This window comes from Macaca nemestrina, chromosome 2, assembly GCF_043159975.1.
Source record: "Macaca nemestrina isolate mMacNem1 chromosome 2, mMacNem.hap1, whole genome shotgun sequence".
NCBI lineage: Eukaryota > Metazoa > Chordata > Mammalia > Primates > Cercopithecidae > Macaca > Macaca nemestrina.
The window spans coordinates 182842380-182854878 of NC_092126.1; the positions used below are offsets into that span (position 1 = coordinate 182842380).

Sequence of the window (12499 nt, forward strand, 5' to 3'; positions counted from 1 at the left end):
ATCGAAAATCCAGTACCCCAGCTTTTATGTAATGTCTGTTAGCTATTAAGAGATTCAGAATGGCTCATTTGAACAGTGTGGCCCATCTCAGAGAGTGCACCAACTCCATGGCTATTGTGGTTGTGGCTAGCTGGCCCGACAGTTAGTAGATCTGAACTCAGCCGTCAGATGTCATTCTGTGCCAGCCTTTGAACCATTGCTGCTTCCTTGTCATCTATCCAGTCATTGTATTTGAAGTTGAATCTTGTATATAGTTCTCTTTTTCTTTTATTTTTTAGTAAGACTCTCAAGTTCAACTTGAGACTTCATTTGGAAAAACAACTTTTAATTGTAATGTTAGTAGAATTACTTTATGCTTCAGATCATAGCATTATACCTATTGGTGAATTTTTTTTTAGAGTAGTTTTTTTAATTATTAAAATGTGTTTAGGTAGACAGGCTCAAAGTGACAGATTCTGGAAATATTAGGAGAAAAAGAAAAACACCACCTTAAAATTGTATGCAGTTTAAATTTATTGTTGCATCTTCAAAAGACATGCACATCAGCTACTGGTTTGAATGATTTTAGATTTTTTCCTTTTGATCTTATAAAGCTGATAAAAAATATAGCTGGTCTTAATACCTAGGTGAGGGGTTGGTAGGTGTAGCAAACCACCATGGCACAAGTTTACCTGTGTAACAAACCTGCACATCCTGCACGTATGTCGGTGAATATTAATTGTAAAACATGGTGGCTTTTTTTTCATAGTGGTCAGACTTAGATGTGATTGAGCAATATGAAGTAAGGGTGCAAAATAATTAGACTGATTTTTTTAAATCATAGATTAAATAACTATCTTTACTTTGAATAGTTATTGTGACTATTTAGTAGCAATGCTATATTTGTTAGTTAAATATACTCCTGAAATGTTTTTTCTAAGCAAAGTGAAAATTACTTCTCTGTGAATGGATCATGAAATATTCTTTTAATGGAGTATTTCCAAAATCTTCCAAGACAATGGTTCATTCCACTTAATGTATAGTTTATTTCTAGGTTTTCCTTCTGTGCTTTTAGACACTGAAAAATGCCTAAATGTTGATTTATTATTTTGTTTCTTTATTTTTCCAGCTCCCAGTAAAACACAATTTATTTCTTTGAAACCTAAAATCCCTCTCAGCCCAGAAGTGACACACACCAAACCTGGTAATTACCCTAAACTTTTTTGAATATTCCAAAAGTGGAGATGAAAACAAGTTTTATGCAATTCTTTGGAGCAAGAATTTCTGATTTGTATTTTGATATTTGTTACATTTTTTCCATGAAAAGTGTAAGCATGCAATGAAATGATCTAATCATAAATAGCCACTGTGATATCACAGCATTGCTCTAAGCAATGTTCATGAGCATCACAGAGAAAACACAGAAATGTAATGATGTGAATGATTGAGAACTCCCTTGTCTAGTATGGCAAAATAGTTTCCAATACCAATGTTGACTGGAATTCTAATCACATAAACAATAGCCTTTCAGCTGGAAAGGGGAGAAGTGTTTCTGTCTTCTAAGAACTCTGCATTATTTTAGAGTTACTCAGTTCTCAGGCTAGAAGACCAGAAAGACCTGTGTTTTCCTAATGCTCCAAGACTTCTAAATTGGAGCTGATTTCTGAACACTGACCTCTGTTTACCTCTTTGGAATTTTTAGTAGTGTTTTCCTTAAAAAAAAAAAAAAAAGTCTCCTTTTGCAGGAGGGGATCATTCTACATATATAATAATTTAAGACATAAAGATTGTGGAACATATTGGATGACCAAATCTTGGCGTTTTTTATCTATCTGTAATCCGTGTAGCAGTCTTAAATGCTGACTTGTAAGATTGACTACAGGGAACCTTGTCACCACTCAGTGTCATCATTATCTAAATTTTAAAACCTTAGCTCTAGGAAGAAAATATTTCTCACTATAATGTTTAATGGATTTGGAACTTGCATTTTCATTAATAGCATGTTTACAAAGTAGGATTATTAAAGCAAGAGATTTTCTGCTAAAGTGGGCATGATTTATTTTTGCAATAAAATGGCTAAGGAAGAAAAATGTAACTGCTTAAAGAAAGAATTCTCATTACTCCCTGTAAAGAAGCAGTGAGATTTCCAGGTGTAGATGCAGACTGAAGGAAATTAGGGATTAGGCAAAGGGAGTGTAGTTGACACTGTGACCATGGATGAGGTCTCCAAGTCAGAGAAATGGAATGAAAAACCTCACTCAGGTTTTTCAGAGAGAGAAGCGTAGCTAATAAAACTCAAAAGCCTTAATAGTGGTTTAAATCAAATAACTCTGACAGCTGTATGAGAGAAGGGTTTAATACATACTTATTTAAAAAACATGCTTAGAGAGCTTTGGGATAAAGTAGTAACTATGCTATATTTTGAACAGAGGACTATTACCAAGGAGATCATAAAATAGTACTGTTTGTTTGAGTCACCAAATTTAAATAAGGATTTCTCTCAAAGTAATTATTTCTGTTATTACAACATAAAATTGGAAATCGTCAAAAAATTTCTCCAAACATTATTTACAGTTGATATATGACAGGTTACATTATTCATTTCAGCGGTTTCTAAGAAAAGATTTCTGAGAGGAAATTCTGTAATACAAACGAGGTAGGAAGGTTACATTTTTATCATTGTAAGGTGTTTGAGCAAAAAGACTTCTTAATTTGACATTTCCTTTTAAAATGGGAAGAATTACTTGGAGGCTAATGTGTTTACATTCCTTTGATTTCTTAATCATCAAAGAAAATCCACCCCTTTTCCTCTAACAGCAATGTAATGACTTCAGAATCCACACCTAGGCCTGTGCCAACTCAAGTGGACCTTGAATGGTCCATAGCAACACAGGATGATGACTGGATCTCCGCGAACCATTGCTTTGGTTTTAGCTTCTTAAATTATATTTATCTTTCTTTAGGGCAGACCACCTTTATAGCTGTCCTAAAGATGTCTGTTTCGAGCCAAGGTTCGGAAGAGCAAATAAACCACCCAAAGCTTTTTGAGGCCTTTCCCAGCCCTCTCCACACACACTTCTATTTTTCTGTTTCACTTTCCATTACAGGCTCCTTTTCCCTTGGCTTTGCTTGCTGGTTAAATCAACGAGTAAAAATCCACATTGATTTGGGCTTGTTTTATAAGTACAATTCAGTGCATTTCTCAAAAACCATAGCCACCTACCATATCTAACTTGTCTACCTCGTCCAGTGGGAATTGTTTCCTTCGTGGTTTAATCTTTAAGCTTCTAAATGGACTGAAAATAAGGAGTGCCCCCAATTACAGGTGTTTGTTTCACTTAACTGTCTTCCAAGTGGATAGAATTGTTAATTGTTCTCATTCCTAGCCACACATGTGACTCAAATTTGTCTTTGTTTTGTGCTGAGATGAGTGGCTTAGTCATTTACAGACCACTCAGCTTTGTTATAGAACATTTTATACCTTTACCCATAATACCTTATGATTGTCAAATAGAAGAAAGTCGTATCAGAAGATATATTTATTTTTATTAAACATAGACCTTTACTGTTTTTATGTGCAATTGACTTTGAAGCTTAATTGATGGAGTTCTATCCCTATTTGGTCTCAAACTCAGGAACTCAAAAATGCAGATTTTTCCTTACAATTTTAAAAACAACATTCTTTAATTTTTGTGAAATCTAAAAGATGCAATGAGTAGCAAATTTTATTTTCTTCACACTTGTGGAAGGCAACTTCGTACAATCAAAAACCTGAATTACAATCTTGAAGTTTCAAACTTTTTGTTTGCTATCTTCAGGTATGAATGCTTATTTGATATTTATTATATTTCATGTATTGATGTTTATTTTCTTCTTGTCCTATAGCATCTGAGATATCTAGACCTATACACACACTCTTACACATACACACATACAATTCCATTTCTCTTTCTCACACTCTCTCACATACACACTCTCTCTCTCTCCTTCTCCCACTTACTCTTTCTTCTCCCCTTCCCTCACTCTCTCTGTCACATGCACACATCCTCTCCCTCTTTCCATCCCTCCCTCCTTCTTTCCATCCCTCCCTCCCTCTTTCCATCCCTCCCTCCCTCTCACATACACACACCCTTCCTCCTCCCTTCTCTCTTTCATACAGACTCACACACACACTCAGAATTTTTACTTTGTTATATGAACTTCAGTCTGACACATCACTACTGCTTTTGCCATTCATCTGTTAGTCTTTCTGCACACGTTCTTGAGAAATCAGAATTCTGGGCTTTTAAAAACAACTTTAACCTGCTTCTTTTGCACCTAATTGGTACTCTTTAACCTCAACACAAAAATTTTTTGATCACAGATATGTTAATGGATGATAATGCCTTTAAATAGCCCTTTATGCTATTATGCATTTCTTTTAGAAGAAATAAAAATTCGCTGCCGCATTATATGTTTCCATTGCTAAAACTAGTTGATATATAGAAGCAATTGTTGTTAGTTGCTACGTAGAAACTATTGTTATAGTTCTTTTTTAGTCACTACATATTCTCAAAACCTGCCATACTCCCTTTTCAAGTAATATCAGAGATCATTCCTGATAAGTCTAATACTAGAAATGTATAAGTAGAAGAGGAATTTCAGCTCTATTAAGATGATCTATGAGAGCCATATTGATTAGTTTCTTTCTTTAAGAAAAAAAAGAGTCTTAACTTTTTATTTCCTTTCCAAAAATAATTCCTTTTTAAATTTCTCCTTGTTAAACAATTCTTTTTGTTCATAGAATGATAAGAAACCTATTGGGTCATCTTTTTTTTAAGCCCAAATATGTAACCAAACTAAATTCAGCGTGAAGTTTAATTTACTTATTGCTAGTTTGAATAAATATTGAAAAGTTATCAGAGTATTTAGATACTGTTATTTAATTTAGCATTTTATGAAATCTGAAACTGCTTTTGGACTCATTGATTTACCAGTCCAAATGGGTTGAGTTTCATACGTGAACCAATTTGTTTACCAGCAATAGATACTAGTGAATACAGGGGGCATCATATGAACACTTGTGGTCGCTTTTGAACAGTAAGTTTAATTCTTATATTTTTTGTGAGAGAACGTCAGGTCCAGCCATGCTGGAGATTGCAAACTAACAGCACAGACACAGTACCAGTGGTTAGTCTGTTGCCTTTTCCATTTCCTCGAATGAACCTGGCTGTCCTGCAAGAAACAAATAGGTGACAGGACACTCTGAACAACCTCAGAAAGGCTACCCAGAATTCCCTCTAAGTTAGTATTTCCTCAGCACCAGAGGCAAACCAGAATATTGGGAAGTGACAGTAACAACTAAAGATCAACAACAAAAATGAGAATTCTCAATTCTTGTGGTTTGTAGAGAGGATGTGGAAGGTTGAACTTCACTGGCATAAGCCAGTAGAACTTAGTCATTCACCCAGGAGAGAACACTGTTTATAGTAAAGAATGTGTGACTTCTTAGATGGTGCTCTTCAGCATCGCTTTTGATGTTACTTGCTTTTATTGCAGTCCCAGAACCCCAGACTCTACTGCCATCACAGTCAACAATAGGTAATAAAGCTTTTTTAAATGACTGAAAACAAATATCTTTAACACTCTCCATGTTCAACTTTGGGGTTTTTGTTTTTTTGTTTTTTTCTTCTCCAGATGAAGTTTCGCTCTTGTTTTGTTGCCCAGGCTGGAGTGCAGTGGCGTGATCTCAGCTTACTGCAACCTCTGCCTCCCAGGTTCAAGCAATTCTCCTGCCTCAGCCTCCCAAGTGGCTGGGATTACAGGCCTGAGCCACTATACCCGGCTAATTTTTTTATATTTTTAGTAGAGATGGGGGTTTTGCCATGTTGGCCAGGCTGGTCTCGAACTCCTGACCTCAGATGATCTACCCAGCTCAGCCTCTCAAAGTGCTGGGACTACAGGCATGAGCCACCGTGCCCAGCCTAATATTTCTTAATTTTCCTTCAGATCTTTTTCCAGCCATTTTTGCCCGGAGATATATTCTCAGCCTGTGCTTGACTTAGCAGTGGTTCTGAGACACTCGTGAAAGCAATGCTAATTTTAATTTGATACATTCTTTATTCTCCTTCAATTACATTTGAGGAATATGCCCTGAACTTGTTCTAACCTGTTTATTGCCAGGGAGGACCCTGAATTTCATAGGACGTATTTATGTTTTCTCTTTTGGAGGTGTTTTTCTTACTGTCAGAACTCTAACTTTTGCAGATTTTCTTGAAAAGTGCCACGGTCTTTCCAGATCTAAATACCCTGATGTGTCACTAGGAAATCCACTCAAAGACAGAAATAAAAAACCAACCCCAATCTTTATAGCTTCCTTTTCTTCAAAAGAGAGAGAGAGAAAAAAAAAAGTGTTCTGGTGCCATCTTAGCCAATTACCCATATTTTCCTTCATAACATGAACTGCTGGTTACTTTATTACAGTCACATATTCCAAATGAGAATCATGCCTTTTTGTTCCATTTTTCTTTCCAAACTTAACTGACTGGCTACATTTTTTTGTTCGCTTTGTCGAAAACACAGGAATTTATTGAAGTGGAAAAGAAACTTCGTATGTGGATAAAAGTTTCACCATTTATATTTGCTCAACCTAGTAATTAAAAATTAAGCATATTCCATGTTTTAAATACATGTCATTTTTCCTTTGATCTTGATTCTTGGTGATTTTTTCACATTGTCTTAGGACCTGAAACACTGGAAACCAAACCTTCAACAACAACAACATTAGGTAATAGAGTTACTGAGTGGGTGACCTTCGTTTCCTCTTTTCCTGACTGCTGGTATCTGAGTTGACAGACTCACATTAATGAATTAATATGTTAATGTCCATTTGTGTGTGTGAGTGCGCTGTTCTTCAGAAAAAAAGTAAATCCTATAGATATCGTTTATAAACTCTCATTTTTTAAAAGTTGCCTTTCTTGAAATAATGACTGAATTCAAAGCCTTCTGCATATATTGTTGATTTGTGGATTTGTTGATTTGTGGATATTTTAAATGAAAAATTTCTCCATTTACATCTTAGGCCAAATTTTAATTTTTATCCCAAATGGCTTTATAAAAGCAACCTTTCTCATGTTCCTATTGAACGTATGCCTTCAATATTTTTGAGTGACTATCTTCTCTAAGCTGTACAAAGTTTTGAGATTTTCCATCTCAAAATGAAAGAACAGAGAGATCTCTTGGACATTAATTATTAATCTTTGACAAAAAATTATTCAAGACCTCATTTAACTATGTAAATAATGATAGAAATTTGCAAAACAGATGGAAACATGTCCACAGTAAATCAAAGGGTTTAAATGTCCTTCTAAGATGGATGTAATATTTATCATCAGTTTGTAAATCCACCCTTCTTGTATTAACTTGCTAATTTTCTTTTCTTCAGCACCACGAAAGACCAAAAGACCAGGTCGTCGCCCCCGCCCCCGTCCCCGCCCTAAAACCACACCTAGTCCAGAAGTGCCCAAGTCCAAACCGGGTAAATGTGATATTCGGGTTCCAATTAACATAGAAAGTGGAATATGGCAGCTTCTGGTTTGATATCAGCTACTTGAGCAGCTGGGCTTTAGTGAACCAGTGGAATTGACTTTTATGACTGAGCATCTGTACTCACTTTCTATATTCATTTTATAGATGTAATATTTCATATAATATGTTTATATTCGCAGTCATGCTTATTAGGTACACACAGCAGAAAACTGACCCATTAAGTGAATTATTAAAGTAAGGCACTTTGAAATCTTATGATATACATTCATGGCAGATGAGGTGTGGGAAAGCAAGAAGGAGAAAGGAAAATGGGAAATGTAAAAGGGAAAATCACATTCAGAAAAAATGCATCATTTAGATAGAGTGTCCCAGTTTGAGGCATAATGTCTCCCTCCTCAAGATGCCACTTCTTGAAATATTTCATGTTTTTGGTGTTTGCTTCTGTAGCTCTGGAACCTGCCACGATACAACCGGAGCCCTTGGTGCCCACAACTGGTAATTCTACTCCCTCCACCCCAGCTGCTTTCACGGGTTGTAGCTTTTGCTTTCTCCACTCTCCATTACAGGCATGACCGCAGTTCCACCACCTCATCACAATTTCATCCCATGCTTTTCCTCACCTCTCCTGTCTGGGTCTGAAGATCCTAAAGATAGGAGAGTTCTAAAACAATCCAGTGTGCTCATTTAGGGAAGGTCTGTGGTCTTGGACACAACTTCCTGGTTCTCTGCTGACCTTCTGTCTGCCCTGTATGTTTCGTGGGGTTGAGAAAACCGTCAACTCTTTCTCAGACAGGGACCTCTGTGCTCATCCTGAACTGAACAAATAGCAAAATGTTACTCCAGTGCCATGGTCAGCATTTCATTGCTTTGCTGATTCAACTTCTAAGACTTTCTTCTTTTTAAAAAGCTGCATGAAAAAATGGCTTCTTCGGCTTTTCTGTTTCTTTGAAAAATGTTTTTGAGTAGGTTTGGATCACTAGAGGCACGAAGATCGTTCTTGATTGGAGTCCAGTGTAAAACTAGTGATGGTCTTTGGAAGTTGACAGCATTGAAAGGCCCAGGCTGGTTTTACTGTTTTTAGTACTAAAACTGTTTGATTATAATCATTTCATTATAGTTTCAAAATCTATCATGGCTTTCCTTTGGAAAATCCCAGACATCGGCAGCCATGTAACATTATTTCTCATGTGTAATTTCAAATGTTTATGGATTACTTCCAGATCGCCTCCTAAGAAATCAGATTTCTACCTTACTGTTTGTATACTGAAGAAAACCTTTTGATCAAAGACGTGGAACTAATATACTTTGTCTATTTTGAAATTATTTGTATAGAAAAAACGTCTTATGACAGTCCTCGTTACTTTTGCTCAAAAACACAGTTTGAGCATTTAGTGATTATTTTTCCTTTCTGAAAAAACTAATTATGCTAGCGTGTAGTTAAAATAGACACGCTTTTCACCCTTCCCACACCCCAGAAATTTTTATAGATTCATTGAATTTGTAATGTCTTTGTTCTGCATACTTGTCCTTAATTTTGACAGTCACAGCCATGACCCATTTTGCTAATTGTAGTACCTTTTTCTTTAGCCTCAAAACCATCTGAGAGACCTAAAACCACACCCAGACCAGATGCACCTCAAATTCAGCCTGGTAATCATTACTTTCAATGCCTTGATCTTATAAATAGGAAAACAATGTGTAAGTAACATTAATCTTCACATTCACAGCTCAGCTGTAACACTAATTATGGCACTCTAATTTTCTTCAGGTTCAAAACCACCAAAACAATTACTTCCTAAACCTCAAACCACAGCAGAACCAGACATGCCACCAACTAAATCCGGTAAACACAATTTCCAGTGCTTTAGCTTAACAGGATTTTCTTTGGAAACATCGCTGAAAATGTTTACAATCTGTCATATCATATAAATCATAGAAACCCAAATACCATAATTTTGTTCATTATCTTCTCCAAGTAGCCACACTGATGTTTTAAGTGCTAAATGAACAAGTCAATATGTAGGAAATTAGTAAATTTTATACCTGATTGACTGGCATTTCATTTTCTTAAAGCTTTTTTAGGCCTATTTTCTGAATTTGTAATGAACAGAAGCCTGAGTTTTCTGTATCTGAAACATTTTTGAAGGTGATTTTAGTAAGCAGTGTTAATACACACGGAAGGCTGACACTGTTCTTCATTTATAGGCACAACTCAAAAGAAGACTTGCTAATCAGGGATTAGCTTCCTCGAAAATACTCTATTGACATTTTATTTTATTCTGTTTATTTATTTAGAGATGGAGTCTCACTCTGTCACACAGGTTGGAGTGCAGTGGTACAACCGGCTGACTGAAACCTCTGCCTCCCAGCTTCAAGCGATTCTCCTGCCTAAGCCTCCTCAGTAGCTGGGACTACAGGCGCCTGCCACCACACCCGGCTAATTTTTGTATTTTTAGTAGAGATGGGGTTTCACCATGTTAGCCAGGCTGGTCTCGAACTCCTGACCTCAGGTGATCCACCCGCCTCGGCCTCCCAAAGTGCTGGGATTACAGGCATGAGCCAACGTGCCCGGCCAACATTTAAACAGTAACTATTAACTGAGTAATTTCCTACCATATAAGAAGATATTTATATTACAGTTCTCAGAATCCAACTGTTTTGAAGTTGAAAGTTTCTCCCAAGATTCCAATTAGTATAAAATTTTAATTTGCTAAGAAGCATCTCACATGATAAATTAACCTATCAAGAAGGCAATTTGTATCAACTTAGAATGAACTAGGCTCTCTGTCCTCTGAATTAAACACCAGTGAGCACCCAAAAGTTTAGACTTCCTTGCTTTTGTTACTTATATCTGTTTATTTTTTATGATGCAGTCTCTGAGCCTGTTGCATTTGAAACGGAAGCTCCCTCGATGACCATAGGTAATGATGCTTTCTTCCTTCTTGGACAATGTTTCTCTGAACTTGCCCCTCTCATCTCTTTTTTCATTAGCTACAGTATGCACAATTGTCATTCACCATTTTTTTTCGTTTTTAAAGATTGTTTACTATTTTCAGCAGGGGCCTTTTTAACATCATTAGGCATGCTTCCATCTGCTGCTCAGCTTGTAACACATAATTGTTATTCTTTCTACAATCACCTTCAAAGACATTCAGATTGCTTGGGTTACAGTCACTCTGTCTATATTCATTCTTCAAACCAGAAAATTTTTTGAAACCTCTGCTGCTGTGTGGGTGCAATTTATGGATGTGGGAGGGGAGCAATGAAAAAGCTGGCTGGAGTTTGTCCTCAATGTGTTTATAAGGAGCTCGTGATGGTACATAACTGTCTCTTTCTCGCAAAAGTCCCTTCTTCCTGTTCCACATTATTCATATGCAAATTGATCTTTCTGTTGCTAAATTCATCTTGTGATGCAAAATTCCAAACAAAATAAGGATTCTCTGTTTTGTTTGAAGGCAATTAGTTATAAACATTGTTGTCATCCTGTTGTCCTGGCTTCCTCCATCTCTTCTGTTATATATGCCTTTGGTTCTGAAGATGCTCTCAGCGGTGGCGTAAACCAACTTTCTGCTATGATGTCTTGAGCGTAAGGGAAAGTCAGCCTCTCTATAAATGCCTAAAGAGTTTTTTGAGGATGAGATGTTTGAATGTTACATTTAGCCTTCTGGGTTTAGTGGAAGATAAATGGAGATGCTAATACCAGAGAGTTACAATTCTTGATTAATTTTATATCTATGTATAATCAATTTCAGAATGTTATAGAAATCCTTTTTATCTAGACATAAAAGTTGTATCATTACCTTTTAGACCTTTTTCTTAATTATCTCTGTTTTCTACTTGAATAATTATCTCCTAATTAGCCATTTGAAATAAATGAGTAAGGAGGCAGAGCAAGAAGCAATATCACATTTATCACAAATAAAAGGTACAAGACTTTTGCACAACTCTCACAGATCTCCAGTAAATTGAGAAGATTTTTCTAATTCTCCTCACAACTACCACTCTCAAAGCAAATTAATAATGGTGGTGAAAACTTTTTAAATACCAATGGAAGCTTTGATAACAAATTTTTAGAGTACTTTAAAATTGTATATTGGACAACTAAGATTTTCTTGGGTCCAGGTTTTTTATGTTGTTGGAATCAGATAATGAAATACAGAAAAATATTTTTCGTTGCCCTTATAGGGATGCAAAGGGTATGGATATTTTGTGAAATAAATGGATATGATAGTATGGCTAGTTAGGGGAAAACAAATAGTATTTTCCCAGAGTTCAGAAATGCATTTAAAACATTAAAGGGTTAAGAAGATTCATTTTCAAACTAATTTTCTTTTTCTATATTTCTTAATCTCCATTGTTTATTGTATTGCTTTTGGTTAGTTCCCACCACAGACATTGAGCCTGTAACTGTGAGAACTGAGGCTCCAGTGACAACATTAGGTAATGACCTCTTCTGTCTTTAAGTATGAGTTTTTTCTGCTCATTGTCTAGTCTATTCCATCACTATTTGGGCTAAGGGTTTTTCTTTCATAAGATTTTCTCATCATCCTCTTGTCATTGAACTATATTCTTCATTTTGAATGTATTGAAAGTGCTTAAAACAAGTTACTTGGTTATAAGCCCATACGCCACTAGTGAACAGCGTCTGTGTCCCATTTTTCCCATATTATCCAGCTTTAATGCTTGACAGAGCCTGTGATTCTGCTCCAGTACTGTTCTATGTTAAAGCTGAATTTCAAATACAATTAGGAATGGCTGCCTGATAAATATCAATTATAATTCTGTGGGCATCTTACTTTCTGTTGTTTTAAGATATACAGAAAATTTTTATTATCTACCAACTATTTTAGAAAACGAAATGTGCTTATACTAATAACTTTTAATGGAATGTGGGTCTGAGCCAGGTAATTTCTCAGTACACTCTCCCAAAAGCAGGTGGGCCTGGGTCCCTCTCTGATGTGATGTCTACGTGCCTATGTCTGACTTCCCTTGG

At 36.1% G+C, this 12499-nt stretch overlaps 1 protein-coding gene across 25 annotated transcripts in view; it reads left to right on the forward strand.

Annotated features, from left to right (window-relative positions):
• Positions 1–12499, forward strand: part of ABI3B (ABI family member 3 binding protein) — a 244785-nt gene that overhangs the window by 146475 nt on the left and 85811 nt on the right. For 21 of the 25 annotated variants that reach the window (XM_011734009.2, XM_011734020.2, XM_011734013.2 and 18 more), the window contains 9 exons: positions 1109–1183; positions 5518–5559; positions 6701–6745; positions 7403–7495; positions 7954–8001; positions 9094–9156; positions 9275–9349; positions 10380–10427; positions 11887–11946. In XM_011734009.2, coding sequence (XP_011732311.2) covers positions 1109–1183; positions 5518–5559; positions 6701–6745; positions 7403–7495; positions 7954–8001; positions 9094–9156; positions 9275–9349; positions 10380–10427; positions 11887–11946 — 549 coding nt within the window. The remainder of the gene's footprint in view (positions 1–1108; positions 1184–5517; positions 5560–6700; positions 6746–7402; positions 7496–7953; positions 8002–9093; positions 9157–9274; positions 9350–10379; positions 10428–11886; positions 11947–12499) is intronic. The other 4 variants (XM_024791441.2, XM_011734038.2, XM_011734016.2 and 1 more) reach the window with 3 other exon arrangements.